Genomic DNA, 14,613 nt, shown 5'->3' with positions numbered 1-14,613 from the left:
CTAAGCCGTATCGACATAATTCCTAAGAACAGATGATTAGTCCAAAGATCCGAGCTAATTGGAAAGAATAAGTTTCCTTACGCAGGGAAGATGCCAACCCGATCTCCGATGCGCCCCGTCCACCAGTCTTCCTTCTTCTCGGTACGTTTAACGATCGTGATGATGTCGCCTTTCTTGAATCCTAGATCTCCTTCTTGATCGGCATCGAAGGTGTAAAGGGCAATCGCCTGGTCTTGGCGCAGAGAAGGGGCTTGTCCTGTCCGTTGCCCGAAAACAGGCTTCGGTGCCGTGGGTCGGCTGGGCTTGTGGTCAGAATAAACATAGTCCTCCTCGAACGGTGCTGTATTACTTCGGCTGCGGTTGTATGTGTCAGAGGTATCATTGCGAGGACTACGGGTGGTCGATGAGCGGCTCAGGCTCCCGGCAGGCCGGTCGTATACATCATCGGCCCATGTGTTTGCGCGGCGGGGTCGGTCCCGGTACTCGTAGGTATCCACATCATTGGCACCTGTGCGGTCACGTCGGAGACCCTGTCCATACGCATCTCCCCGTCGTCCTTCCCATACCACGTCATCATGATGGTCGTCGTAAACGGGTATATCATTGTACATCACATCCCCGTTTTTCCCGTTGCCATAAAATGCGCGGGAATTTAGCACACGCATGAGCGGCTCCGCGCTTGGGGGCGGTCTAATAGTCCCACTCAATAACTGCCGGGCTGACACTCGGCTGTTGTAGAGTTTCTCGTTCGCATCCTTCCGTTCTACTAGCATGCTTCCCTCCAAGCTGATACCTGCGAAGAGACCCTTCGTCTTGGAGTAAGAGAAGACTGCGGCCACACCTTTTGTGCTTGCTGCTCCGGCGGCCTCTGCATTGCGGCCCACCGGTCCTGCGGCGAGCGAAACGTTACCACCAAGAGTTAGAGTTCCTACTTGAGAAAACGTTCGGACAGCGGCGGCATCGTTGAGAATGAAGACGAAGTCGGTCAATTCGAATCCAATCTGACCTCCGAACCCGGCACCTGCGGTTGCGATAGCCGAGGGAGCAGACCAAGAGCCATCCGCCAAGCGAGCAACGACAACGCCAGATCCAAATCGAGCGGAGCCTAGGAAACCAGCCTTGAGAACGGTGAGGACCGCAAGCCCCTAGCAAAACACTAGTCAGTTTCCGACGCTACTTTCTTTTTTTCACAGGCTGTAACTTCTTGTTTGCGAAATTGTTCTTTACCTTAGCACCTGCTAGGATTTCGGGAGGAATGATCTTATCAGGACCAAAAGCTTGCCGAGGGTCGATAAATGAGGCAAGGATTTTACCAGCCTTTCTACACTCGCCTGTTGTGCAGAAACAGCGTTAGTATAGGACTCTTAAGACCCCTCTATGAGAAGTGCGGGGAAACTTGGGCAGGTAGTGAAATGAAACATACTATTCAAAGACGAAGGCAAGGGATTATGAATCCCGAGAGGCATTTTGACTGTGCTCGCTAAAGCCTGAAGGGTAAAGTTGGTAGAGGAATTGGAGGAGGTTCTAGGAGATTGCGCCGGAGAAGTTGATAGCAGGATATTCTGCGGAGTCCGTTCGCCGTTCGGATGGGGAGACGACCGAGAGGTGGATCTGACTAAGTGACAGGTTCACAGTTATAAACTAGTTAAATTAAAATAAGGTCGAGATTCCCGCAGTTCCGATTGTAATTGAGTGGTGGGATTACAACTAAGACAAACCACCGCAGCAAAGAATCGACGAAGAAGAGACTTCTACAAAAGTCTTAGGTTAGAAGATGGTGAATTTATTTCCAGGTTAATCAACTAGTATCCATAGCTCAAATGATCAATAGCGCAAGTTCCGCAAGCAGCCTGCCGCGGTATGTTTAGATTGGTAACTGAGTGTGGCTGGGCCGTTCTATCAGCTTCTCTTCGATGACATTGTTTGTAAACGTAAACCTCAGATTGTAGCACCAAAATAATTATTAGTTTCCTACACTCACGATATGATAGAATCTATTCATTCCTCAGCGAACCTCGAAACAAGCCAACTCGCCGTCGCTTTCACGTAGTACATCAATAATCGATTCCAGCGAACTGTTGAAACCTGAGGCTGCAAGACGGCACAGCCACCGCCGAACCTCCGAGGATCGCCGTAACAACAACTGAATACCGAAAGAGCTTTGTCCAACCATTCGAGTCTACGTTTTTCCGATTACGGTTCGGCATTGACGTTTTATGGAGAATGCATCTGGCAATGATTTGAAAAAGGCGTTTTCAACCGCCTTCCTTTGTTAAAGATGGCTACAGGTGCGATGATACTGTCAATAACACTAGCTGGGGTCACAGGCGACACTGACGCTTTCCAGTGCGAATTTGTGTTTGCGGAGATGAGGGCACTGGAAAGTCCAGTCTCATCACATCACTTGTGAAAGGGGTCTTTGTGACAAACAAGATTCAGCCAATTTTGCCCCAGATCACGATTCCTCCCACGATCGGAACCCCCGAGAATGTCACGACAACTACCGTGGTGGACACTTCTGCTCTCCCTCAAGAGCGGAGTAATCTGGCAAGGGAGATCCGGAAATCAAACGTGATTTTGCTTGTATATTCAGATCATTACAGTTATGAACGAGTGGCATTATTCTGGCTTCCATATTTTCGCTCTTTGGGAGTCAATGTACCCGTGGTACTGTGCGCCAACAAATCCGATCTCGCCGCGGGTCATAGTGAAGCACAAGTTATCGAGGAAGAGATGTTGCCGTTGATGGCAGAATTCAAGGAAATCGACTCATGCATTCGGACAAGCGCGCGAGAACACCGCAATGTGAACGAGGCTTTCTTTCTCTGTCAAAAGGCGGTCACCCACCCAATTGCGCCCTTGTTCGACTCCAAGGAGTCGGCTCTCAAACCGGCAGCTGTCGCGGCATTACAACGGATTTTCTACCTCAGTGATAAGGACCGTGATGGTTATTTATCTGATAAGGAGCTCGAGGATTTCCAGATGAGATGTTTCGAAAAGCCATTGAGTGAGGAAGACTTGGTGCATATAAAAGAAACCATCCAGAAGACACATCCAACTTCTGTGACCCCTTCTGGTATTGATTGCCGGGGTTTTATACATCTTAACAAGATGTATGCGGAGAAAGGGCGCCATGAAACCGTCTGGATCATACTACGGGCTTTCCAGTACACTGACAATCTCTCGCTTCAAGAAAGCTTTCTCCATCCCAGATTTGAGGTCCCACCGTATGCGTCTGCTGAGCTTTCCCCCGAAGGATATCGATTTTTCGTGAATCTCTTCCTCCTCTCGGACAAGGATAACGACGGTGGATTGAACGATGCCGAATTGGCGTCGTTATTTGCGCCAACCCCGGGCTTACCCGCTTCATGGGCAGACGGCTCATTCCCATCTTCTACTGTTCGGAATGAAGCCGGTCATGTTACACTTCAGGGCTGGCTTGCGCAATGGAGTATGACTACATTTACATCCCCAAAAACGACCTTGGAATATCTGGCATATCTTGGATTTGAATCATCCGACAGAAGCAATCCTTCTACAACGGCTGCATTAAAAGTAACTCGGCCACGAAAGCGAAGAAAGCGCCCTGGGCGGGTGGGTCGTAATGTTGTACTCGGTCATGTCCTTGGGCCTCCTGGCTCAGGCAAGTCTGCGCTTCTCGACGCCTTCCTTGCGCGCGGCTTCAGCACTACATATCATCCTACAATTCAACCCCGTACTGCGGTCAACACAGTGGAGCTGCCGGGGGGTAAACAATGTTACCTGATTCTGGACGAGTTGGGTGAGCTAGAGCCTGCCATATTGGAAAACCAGGTGAAGCTATTGGATCAGTGTGACGTGATTGTGTACACTTACGACTCCTCGGATCCCGATTCATTTGCGTATATCCCCGACCTGCGATCCAAATACCCTCATCTTGAGGAGCTTCCAAGCGTGTTTGTTGCTCTCAAGGCTGATCTCGATCGGACTACCCAACGGGCTGAGTATCAACCGCACGAATATACTGCAATGTTAAATATGCCCAGCTCACCTCTCCATGTCAGTGTGACTTGGAGCTCAATGCAAGAGGTCTTTGTCCATATCGCTGAAGCAGCTATGGAGCCTAGCACGGCGTTTCCACGGAGCGAGGAAGACGTTGAGGGTAAATGGATGGCTTGGGGAATTGCACTGGGCGCTGTTGTCTGTGCTGGAGCAGCCGCGGTAATGATTTGGCGACGGGTGAGTGGAAGTGGAACTTGAGGGCGATGCCCTTGTCTTTATGGCGCTGTATGCAAGATACCCAAGACATTCATTCAATCGGCGATGAATGAGCAGAGATTTGGCTTTTTTATGTTCGGGAGAGAAAAGTGCACCTGTATACCGTCCGAATTATGGATATATTCCTTGTAGCATTATCATTATAATTTTGTCCCTGTACCTTGGTCGAAGTGCCAAAGGGGCACTCACTCCGTATTCTGGCAGTACCGATCTGGTATCATTAGAATGTGTTTGTTAGGCTATTGTAGACAAAGCGGAGAACGATATGGAATACCGATAATCATTGGAACAGCAGTTGGGAAGCCCCACGGATCCGCCTCGTGCACGCGAGAAAGCGGCGGCCAACCCCAGAAAAGCTTCTCCTCACGAACGCTCTTTGGCCCTCCCCTCCTTTTGTCGCTCTCCGCTCTCCTCTATCTTCCCCTGAGGACTTGACGTTTTCTCCGGTTCAGTAAACTAGACAGTCCTTTTTTCCTGTTCCTCGGTCGTTGTTGAGCACTTAATCCCGATAGCTTCTCTGCGTCCCCAACTGCAAACGGAACTCCGATCGATTCTCCGCCCATCGTTGCTAAGTTAAACTGCTGCTCACCACTCCCCGGTAGCCCCGGACACCGATCATCAATTGAGGATAGGCTTTAGAGGGTCCTGTTTGCCTTTTTTGGGATATTGTGCATGGCCTCATCGGTTCTCATTAACTAATTTCAAGTCTCCAAATCACGCCACCTTGGGCAGCACCATTCGGGGTGCCCTGGGGGGAGAATTCACCACAGAATTGCGTGACTAGCCTATCGCAGCTACCATTGTCTCACAAGTGATTCATTTGCATTAGCTGATTTGTGGTTATTATCACGGTAGCAACCATGTTGTAAGGCTCTCACTCCTCCAAGGCCCTTAATCTATACCTCACCCTGTTATCTGTTTCTCTGTTGAACGTGTTGATTGGTTGGCACATGGTTTGTCGCTGTTGCAGTTTAATTTAGCTTTGGCTTCACTCTGTTACTTAGTTATTTAAGCTTTAGTTTTGCTGCGCTTCTCCTTAGATGACGGCATTGTTGCGACTTTTCTCTTGCTGACTTCGAACCAGCGTCCTACCCCCGCCTCCGCCTCGCTATACCGTACCGGTTGCGTACGCAGCTGGCGCGTCGAATGGCATGGCAGTTCCAGTCGTGGAGACCAACAACATAATCAGCCATCCGGAGGGTGGTTGTCCACTGCAAGTTGGAGAAGGTGTGTTTGCGACATGGCGCAAGGTCCCTCATGCGCATCGGAGCTCCAGTGTTATCGAGCTTTGTATCATGCTAATGCTGGTTTTGCGATAGGGACTTACCGCCTCAAAGATGACCTGCACCTCGCAACCCCTCCTCCACATCCTTCGGAGGCCCCCGTCGTAAATCCTAATCCTCTTGCGACTGTTCCAACACCCCCAACATCGGGCGTAAAGCTATCGCTGGTTAGTGTTGGCCAACGAAACAAGATCCCTGTGTTTACCTCGAATGAGAAGGTGACGGCGCCGCCATTCGCAGATGGCAACCCTGCTTTAGCGCCCGTTCCTACGAAGGATGGCTTGAAGAGACGGAAGCCCAAGAATAACATCATAAAGAGCAGTTCGTCATTTGTCTCACGGGTCATCACTCATGAAGCTTCTTCCAAACGACTCAATGATCGGAACCCTGATGGTCTGTTCGCCTTCGCTAATATCAATCGGGCATTCCAATGGTTGGATCTTAGCTCAAAGAATAAAGAGGAACCGCTGGCGAAAATCCTCTTCACCAAAGCGCATATGTTGACACATGATATCAATGAACTAACAAAAAGTTCTTCTCATATCGACATTGTTATGGGCTCGTCGGCTGGCGACATAATCTGGTACGAGCCTATCTCCCAGAAGTATGCACGGATCAACAAGAACGGAGTTGTCAGCAATTCTCCAGTGACTCACATTAAATGGATTCCGGGGTCAGAGAATATGTTCATGGCTGCGCATGCAAATGGACAATTGGTCGTATATGATAAGGAGAAGGAAGATGCGCTTTTCACACCTGAAATTAGCAATCATTCGGCAGAGGCGATCAAAGCATCTAGTCGACTACCGCTACAGGTGCTGAAATCCGTAAACTCCAGAAACCAGAAGACGAATCCCGTTGCGTTGTGGAAACTTGCCAATCAGAGGATCTCCCAGTTTGCCTTCTCGCCCGATCAAAGGCATCTGGCTGTGGTTCTAGAGGATGGATCGCTACGCGTGATGGACTATCTCAAGGAAGAGTAGGTTTTACAGTCTTGGCGCTTTCTGCTTCGTTTCAGTTGGGGCAGATGGTGAGTGATGAGCGGCCAGCTAACAAACTGGATAGGGTCCTAGACATTTTCCGTAGTTATTATGGAGGCTTGATATGCGTTTGCTGGTCACCTGACGGCAAATACATTGTGACAGGTGGCCAAGATGATCTGGTTACAATATGGTCATTTCCGGAGCGCAAGATCGTCGCACGATGCCAAGGGCACAATTCCTGGGTCTCTACTGTTGCATTCGACCCATGGCGTTGTGACGAGAGGACATACCGGTTTGGGAGTGTTGGGGATGATTGCAGGCTGCTACTGTGGGATTTTAGTGTAGGCATGCTGCATCGCCCTAGAGCTGTACGTCTACCCCTGCGTAATCCTTGTCCGGGGCCCGTGATTAACTCATTACGCCATGACAGCATCAAGCTAGTGCCCGGCAGCGGACCAGTATGATTGCAAGCAATACACAGCATTTCAATCGGCACAGAGCCGACAGTGCAAGCAACCGGATGAGGTCGGATTCTCTACGAACTGCAGACACTTACAGTGATTATGACTCTGCGGTCCGTCATCCCGTAGAACCTAGGGCTCGGACAGCCCTATTACCACCAATAATGGTACGTTGTCACAATTTCCGCCATATTCTTAGTCTCTATATCAGGCTGATGTGAACTGATCGGCAAATAGTCAAAAATCGTCGGGGATGACCCTATTTGTTGGTTGGGCTTCCAAGAAGACTCAATCATGACGTCTTCTCTTGAAGGTATGGATACTTTTCGTATGTCACTTCAATATAGCAGCAGCTGACACAGCAGAAGGTCACATTCGCACCTGGGATCGCCCTCGAGAAGGTATCAATGATAGTTACAACGGTAACACCTCGTCGCCCGCGATCAGCACCAGTGCCGCCGGGTCTGGGTCGGGCATAGCAGACTCGGTCATGGGCTCATTGTAGCCATTCTCTCCGGTTATGCGAGCCAATGTTGTCTGTATATATGTACACTTGTAACTAGATATACCCATTTGAACATGACTTATAGCTTCTTTGAATATCACCTAATAGTAGCGGTCAAGGAAATCTAATTTAACGAACTTTTATAACCAAAATATAGTGCTACTGGTAATGAAAGTAATAGAATAACCTCCTAATGTATATTTCCTTAACACCTGTTAGTTTAGACTTTATTTTTAATGTGCACATGCCTACTCCGTCTCGGAGTAGAGATCGGACTAAAACTGTACCGGTCGGACTACATGTATTCCGATAAGCCAGCTACTTGATCTTTCCTCCCATCCACTTTCTATTCTTTCCTCACATTCTTTCTTGCTCCTTTAATATTTCCGGGGAAACAACTCTCTATGCAATGGATCAAGTTTCGAAGGTCAATACTTTAAGGAAAAATGGAAGGTTAACCTCCTGTGAGCCGTGTCGTGTATCGAAGATTAGATGTGATCATAGAAGGCCTACATGTAAAAGATGTGACACCCGACGCCTCAGCAAAAAGGTGAGAATGACATTAAACTAGAAGATGATGACTTTTCTGATGCGACCACAGTGCTACTATCATCCAGCTCCTATGACAAAGCTGAGCAAAGTCTCTGCAGGCGGGCCTGATATGGCTCCTCGCACAAGAATCAACCAAGACACCGATCATTCCCTTACCAGTGCACTCACCAAGATATCCCCATTAAGCTGTACTTACCTAGGGTCAACGAGCTTCTTGTCAGTTTTTCGTGAAACGCAACCAGGCTTGTCTCCAAATCCCATACCTCATGCAGTCCTACGAGGGCGATGGAGCCATGATCATAGGTTTGTGGCATCACGCCTGGTTCGGCTACTGCCTGCCTTTCAGCTCTACGAAGAATTGATTATAGGTCACTATGAGCGAACCCCGACTACTATCATCCCATTGCAACTCATCCTACAGCCTCTTAAAATGGTCAGGACCTACTTGGAAACAAACGGCTGGGGTAAGGATCTGCAGCACGAAGAAATATATTCTAAGATTACACGGAATACAGCCAGGCCGCTTCCTGATCTGCGTAGTACCTCAAGCCCGTGGGACTTTTACACTCTGTTCACCGGCGCAAATTTGAGATGGGAATTCATCGGTATCATATTTTCCTTCGCAGGATTAGGTGCATTAAGTAGCGAAGAGAAGCTGTTCAATATCAAGGGTCAAGGGTTGATGTCCGCCAAGGTCTTTGCAGAAGAAATGATTGCAGCAAGTACCATATGCATCGAGATATGCAAACAACTTGATACAGTCAATGATTTGATGATATGGTTATATGTAACACATGGCGCGCTCGCCTCAGAATCTTTCGGAGAAACAAGTACTAAACTTAGAGAATTGAGAGCTTTCGGCCAGAGCTAACAGTTTGATTAGGTCATCGAAGCTATGAGCTGCTTGGGGATCTGGTGTCTCATGTTTATGCACTGGGTCTGCATCGCTTCCAGTCATCCGAAAATGACGTTCCTTTCTTCATCTCTGAGACTCGAAAGAGGCTTTTTGTTACTTCATACCGTTGGGACAAGAACTTGGCCACCCTTCTGGGAAGGCCTCCTCGCCTCCCTTATCACTACTGCGAGACAAGTCTACCACTAGACATAGAAGACGACTTAATACTTCACCATGACTCTCTTGAACCACTATTGCAGCAACTAGGGCCTGACGGGTGGAATATCAAAGGCGTCCATAGTGGCACACTTCGCCATGCAACGCTACTCAGGTTGCGCTTTATGATATCCGTACTTCTTGAGCAAGTTTTAGAACTATCACTAGGACGAAGAACGCCAGATTTCACCGAGAAGCTCCGGTATAGCTGCAAGGACGTTTTCTGATATAGCCAATGTTAACAATTTAGTAGAACAACCTACGAGCAGTGCCTACAGATGTGGACTCAAATTCCCCAAGAATATCACTATAGCGCAGACTCCTGGGAAGTGCTAAGCCCCCTATCATGCGTCGCAATTATAGTCGTACATTTCGAATACCTGTATACTGTGTTTCAAGTGGAGCGGATCCGCAGCCGCGAAAACCAGGACGATACGAAGGATCTCCTTGACACATCAATGAAGGTAATTTCCGCGGTCAACGATCTCATGAAACACCGCGAGCAGGCAGGCAATAATATCCTTAAGCGTTTCTTCTGCGTTGTGAGTTTTGCCTTGCCACTGGTCAAATTAATAGCTATCTAACCTCTACGCCGTAGCTTCTTTTCAATGCTCTTGCACCTGCAGGTGTCCTTGCTACAGAAATGCATCGGTGCACTATCGCAGAAACCCCCGTACCCTGCTCTTCGTCCCGCTCCGAGATCATCCGTAAACTAAGCGTCTTCGTCTCGTGGCTTGGTAGTGCTGATCCTTCCATAAGCCACACTAACCGGACCTGCGTGGATATCAACAAAGTCATAACAAAATTACTAGATGATACTTTAAACCACCAGCCTTCGCGCCGATATGCAAAGAGACTGCCAGACCTTATTCAGGACCATGGACTATTTGAAGAAACTTCTTCTGGCTCTGTGATGCCCTTGGCGAGTGTTGAGGATTTACCGGACTTGGCGACTTTTGGCACTAGCGCTGACTTCCTCAGCTGGTTGGATGACCTAGGATTTGAAAACACTCTACCTGAGCTTCTTTTTTAAAGAATCTTCCAGGATGAGTCTCTGAAGCTATATCCCAGCTTAAGATGGAAACTGGGGCTGAGATCTATCGGGTACTATATACTAGAACATCATTCGAACATATTACTCGTATATGATTTTGGTATGAATAGCTCAACATATAAACTCAAATATGCCACTCAATGCAGGGTTCGCCGAGGGCCTACCAAGTACCATAGAAAACTGCCAGCATCAAGTTCATTATGTATGGATTATCAATGGGAAAAATGAATGGTCCTAAAAAATCAAAGTTCGACATGCACACATATCGTATGTACATGCAAAGTCTAGTAAACTCTATACGGCCGTATGCCTGCACGTAGAGTGCCGGCCCTCCTTGCATACTTATTGCCTCTGCCATGAACATCACGTATGACATGTCCAATCCGGACAACAATAAGGCCGAGAGATAAACGAGACAGGCAAATAAAAACAATTCGAGAAGAATTGATAGCCACGCATATAAATTTTTATTTTTTTTAAAAAAAAATTTCATTAATAGATTGCGTACATACATAAAATTTGTGATCTCATGAACCAAACAGCTAGGGCATGATGAAAAGATAGACAGGAAAAGAAAATTGAAAAGAGCAAAAAGAAGTAATACTACCTCATAGCGTCAATTCCAAGGTTATACATGTCCATTTTCGTATCGGATCCGGATCTGCGATTACAGCACCAGGGCGAAAAGACTGAGCATCAGTGAGCCAGCGGCGGGAATCGTAAGTGCTGCAGAGCCGCCGGTCGACTCGGTCGGAGCAGCGGAGGTGCTCGAGGCGGATTTTGTGGCAGTAGAGGCTGTTGTTTGGGAACGGGCTGTGTCAGTAAAACCATTTGGTTGCAAACCATGACGTACTCACCCTTGTTCACGGAGTTGGAGGGGGCGGCGGTACTAGATGACGGAGAGCATGGCGCACGGGATGATGATGGTGAAGGTTTAGAGGTGCTGAGAGTGCTGTGGATGATGCAGGGACGGGAAGTGGTTTTTGCTTTGATTGTAGTGCTGGTGCTGGTGTGGGTGCATGGTGTTTTGGTGATTTTAGTACTGAAATATTGCTTACATGGTTTGGGGGGGTCAGCAACAGCAGTCACATTGAAGATCTGCGACTGTGCCAGGATGCCGGTATTCTTCTTCGAGTTGGATACGAAATTGAACTGGTAGCCCTCGCTAATTAGGGAGGTGAAGAGTTAGTCTGTCTTCACGTTCAAATTTGAGAGGAGCATAGGAATTCTAGGTCCCGCTCGTAGGATGGACACACCCTGTCTCAATGTCCCAGATCTTGTCGATAGTGTATTTGCCGTCCGAGGTCTTGACGTCCTTGGCGATTTCCTTCTCGGAGCTGGTTTGGTTCTTGAGGACGATGTTGACTTGCTCGGGGTCCGAGCTATCAGAGACAATCTAAGTCAGTGTTTCCATTGCTTCGCCCGTCAGTGTTAGTCCAACTGAGTACATACGGGACAGTGGTCCATTTGATAGTGTAAGGCTTGCTGAAGTCAACCTTGTCCCCGTTCTGAGGGGAAGTGACGGTGACAGCTAGATTTCAGGATTAGAACGTTGCCCCCAAGTTGGTAGAGGAAGTGACAAAACACATACCGAGGGAAGAGGCCGCGTAGGCAACAATCGAAGCGATCTGGAAGAAACGCATTGCGAAGATATTAAGAGGCTGTAGTAAGTAGAAAAATATAAAGGGTATCACAAGACAAGCGACTTAAATCAATCAAAGAAACTAAAATGCAGAGGTATAACTAAGTATTTAGCGATTGAGTGAACAAATGATGAAGGCTGAAGGACAAAAAGCTGACTTTATATAACGATTCTGGCACACCGCAAAAGAAGCCTGTGAGAAGATCAATGACCAAATCTGACTTTGGGATTTGATCCCTCATTTTCCTCCTTCTCTCCTGTAGTCTCCTTTGGGGCTTACCGATAGGAGGAAAGCTTCACTATGTTGGGGCACGATGAGTGCAGCACGTCGCAAGCACAGACTAGGGTCCAGCATGCGTTGGACTTGACGCGAGGGGCACAGGTGATCTGTCTTTCCCAGCCTTCTCACTTCTTCCTATCTAGGGCGAACTTCAAGACTTATGAAGCTCTTGACACATACCATTGGCCTGTTTTCAATAGTGCCTGCGGCCTAAATTGCTACTCTCTTTTTTTCTTTCTATGTTCCTCTACGAGACAAGCTCAGGCCCCCGGTGTCACTGCTCGGGTTCCGCGCTCGTAGGGATACGGCCCTTTCCAAGGAAGAGGATTGAATAGCTAATAACAGCCATGGATTTGTGCCCTGTTGATATTATATCGAGGTTACAGGTTATAGAATAACCCTGTCTTCTCCTTGCGATCGCCGGCCGGAGGTTGAAACCAGTCAAATAACACGCCGAAGGAGACTTTGACGATCCTCGTAAGCCGTGTCGCTGGATCAAGGAGGTTAACTATCTATCTACTTTTGATAATGCGAAAAGATTGCAGATCCCGCATTGCTGCAAGTGCTAAAAGAGTTTACTATCAATGAGGCCTGTTATACACGAGAAGTTTCCATTACTCCTCCGTATATGGTCACTACTAGTAATCTCTGCAGCCAGAAATTTCTAACCACGCTTGCAATTCAAAGAACACCATGACAATGGCTATTATTGTTGGGTCGTTGCCTAATCAAAAATAAATGAAAAAAAAAAAACAAAACCTGCCATGTACAACCCAGCCCTGTACCCTCACCGCCGACTGGGCTGTTCGGCGATGTACACTTGGCGCATTAAAATTTTCTATTGCCTACAATGGCAAGTCCACTTTCCAACATGCCATGAACGGTTCATTCTGAGTCTTGATAACTAGACTCATTGACTTTGGGGCGGGTACCGAACGCACAAGATACACATCATCTGCAGCCAATGCCAATACGATATGTCAGATGTGATATCCCAACTTAGCTTTTGGCTATCGACTTTTAACCTTAGGGCTGTCCTTGGTTGAAATCCATATTGACTTAGAGCACGCCACCCAAGTCACCGCAACTTTTATCTCTGCACGCTCTTCCAGACACATTCCGGACGGGTAAAACATGATGCTATTCTTAGTTGAAGAAAAGCGAGGTTGCAGATCCTCTTGGCATCATTCTTACCAGGTTCTGCTGCATTTGGTGCTTCTTGCGGTGTATCTTGTCGCGATTTGGATGACTTGCTTATCAGCTAGGGTCTAATAATAGCACTACATGCTTATCAAGTCACCAGGCTTTCTGGTATAGATATAATCTTTACCGTGCTTACGCCTACATTCATACACGACGACGTCAGTATACGTAAATGGTTCTTGCACACTGTTCAGGGACGCGCAATATGCTAACTCAAGAGCTCTAGCTGTCTGCCGCACACTCATTTTTGCTGACTTTGTCTTTCGATTCTTCCTCGAGCCACGCAGCTACGCACCCGATGGCCGTGACCTTTTGGGTGTCAGTAAGCTGTGTCCGTAGCTATCAGCTAGGGCTGAGGGCGACGGCTTTATATGAAGTATATTGGTAATGGAATGCAATGGACCACATGGACAATGAAAACATCCATCATCTTTTTGGCTGGCTTGGGAGCCAGAAGCGCTGATACAATAGAGATCCTACGCAAGATAATTTACAGTAAGTGATTAAACTCCAGGTAAATCCCTAGACCCTAAAATTATGGAAATCCGGTGTAGTTCCCAGGCGCAGTATCTGGTTGCCTTGACGGAATTCACCATTCGCCAGAGAAAAGAAGAAACAAGACAGGAAAGCGAAGCAGCCGACAACAATTGAAGCTGAGACTGACGCAGATGGCCATCATTCGCCCACAGATATCAAAGTTCGCCCTCTTGTCTCAACATCTCGAGGCAAGGATGCCAGAACAAGCATTGTATGACTTTTTGACATGTTCCCTTATGCTATTCGTTTCACGCAACGTCACTTCGAATTTCGGACAAATATCTATCCACATGATGACGACCGTTTTCCCGGCGATTAGCAATCTGGTTACACAGGAGTACGCCAGCCGGAGGATCCATTGAATTTAGATGCCGGGGCTGTTGGAAGTATGTACTAAATAACAAAACCACAGCATTTACTTCTCGCAACCTATATCTTCTGAGATGCTCGATAAAAGGCTAAGGTAAAGGGAAAACACATCTCAAAGCTTCTTCGTTTTTAACTCCCTATTGTTCAAGGGTTGGCGAATTGCTACACATCGGAGCGAAAGTAGCGCCGTTAGCTTTCATGGTGAAAGGTTGTCTTCGTCGGGTTTGAAATGTGTAACGATATAAGTTCCTTTGAATGCTATTTTCAGCTGAAAAGCCCCAGCTAATATGTGATTGCCGACCTGGACAAACTCCACGAGTATCCCCAGCCCCAGCTTGTGGCACACGTATACCAGCACAAGTGACTTACGGCTGTG

General features: G+C 47.6%; 4 protein-coding genes across 4 annotated transcripts; 2 read left to right on the top strand and 2 right to left on the bottom strand.

Annotated features, from left to right (window-relative positions):
• Window positions 1-1,466, bottom strand: ABOM_000968 (SYLF and SH3 domain-containing protein; the record flags this gene model as incomplete). Its single annotated transcript, XM_022528098.1, has 4 exons — window positions 1-22; window positions 82-1,145; window positions 1,228-1,331; window positions 1,424-1,466. 4 exons carry the CDS (start codon window positions 1,464-1,466, stop codon window positions 1-3), a joined length of 1,233 nt encoding a protein of 410 aa, XP_022394239.1.
• Window positions 1,467-2,278: 812 nt separating this feature from the next.
• Window positions 2,279-7,489, top strand: gem1 (ERMES complex Ca(2+)-binding regulatory GTPase GEM1; the record flags this gene model as incomplete). The annotated part of the gene is made up of 7 exons (XM_022528097.1): window positions 2,279-2,288; window positions 2,348-4,222; window positions 5,277-6,519; window positions 6,606-6,891; window positions 6,954-7,151; window positions 7,222-7,297; window positions 7,353-7,489. The coding sequence occupies 7 exons, from the start codon at window positions 2,279-2,281 to the stop codon at window positions 7,487-7,489; spliced, it is 3,825 nt and encodes a 1,274-aa protein (XP_022394245.1).
• Window positions 7,490-8,111: 622 nt separating this feature from the next.
• On the top strand, window positions 8,112-10,185 carry ABOM_000966 (fungal specific transcription factor domain-containing protein; the record flags this gene model as incomplete). Its single annotated transcript, XM_022528096.1, has 4 exons — window positions 8,112-8,871; window positions 8,925-9,354; window positions 9,406-9,694; window positions 9,751-10,185. The coding sequence occupies 4 exons, from the start codon at window positions 8,112-8,114 to the stop codon at window positions 10,183-10,185; spliced, it is 1,914 nt and encodes a 637-aa protein (XP_022394244.1).
• Window positions 10,186-10,873: 688 nt separating this feature from the next.
• Window positions 10,874-11,849, bottom strand: ABOM_000965 (GPI anchored serine-threonine rich family protein; the record flags this gene model as incomplete). Its single annotated transcript, XM_022528095.1, has 5 exons — window positions 10,874-11,001; window positions 11,064-11,371; window positions 11,463-11,588; window positions 11,659-11,737; window positions 11,798-11,849. The coding sequence occupies 5 exons, from the start codon at window positions 11,847-11,849 to the stop codon at window positions 10,874-10,876; spliced, it is 693 nt and encodes a 230-aa protein (XP_022394238.1).
• Window positions 11,850-14,613: the final 2,764 nt, after the last annotated feature.

This window comes from Aspergillus bombycis (assembly GCF_001792695.1).
Source record: "Aspergillus bombycis strain NRRL26010 chromosome Unknown contig00003, whole genome shotgun sequence".
Taxonomy (NCBI): Eukaryota; Fungi; Ascomycota; class Eurotiomycetes; order Eurotiales; family Aspergillaceae; genus Aspergillus; species Aspergillus bombycis.
This window is presented reverse-complemented; position numbering and strand designations above follow the sequence as displayed.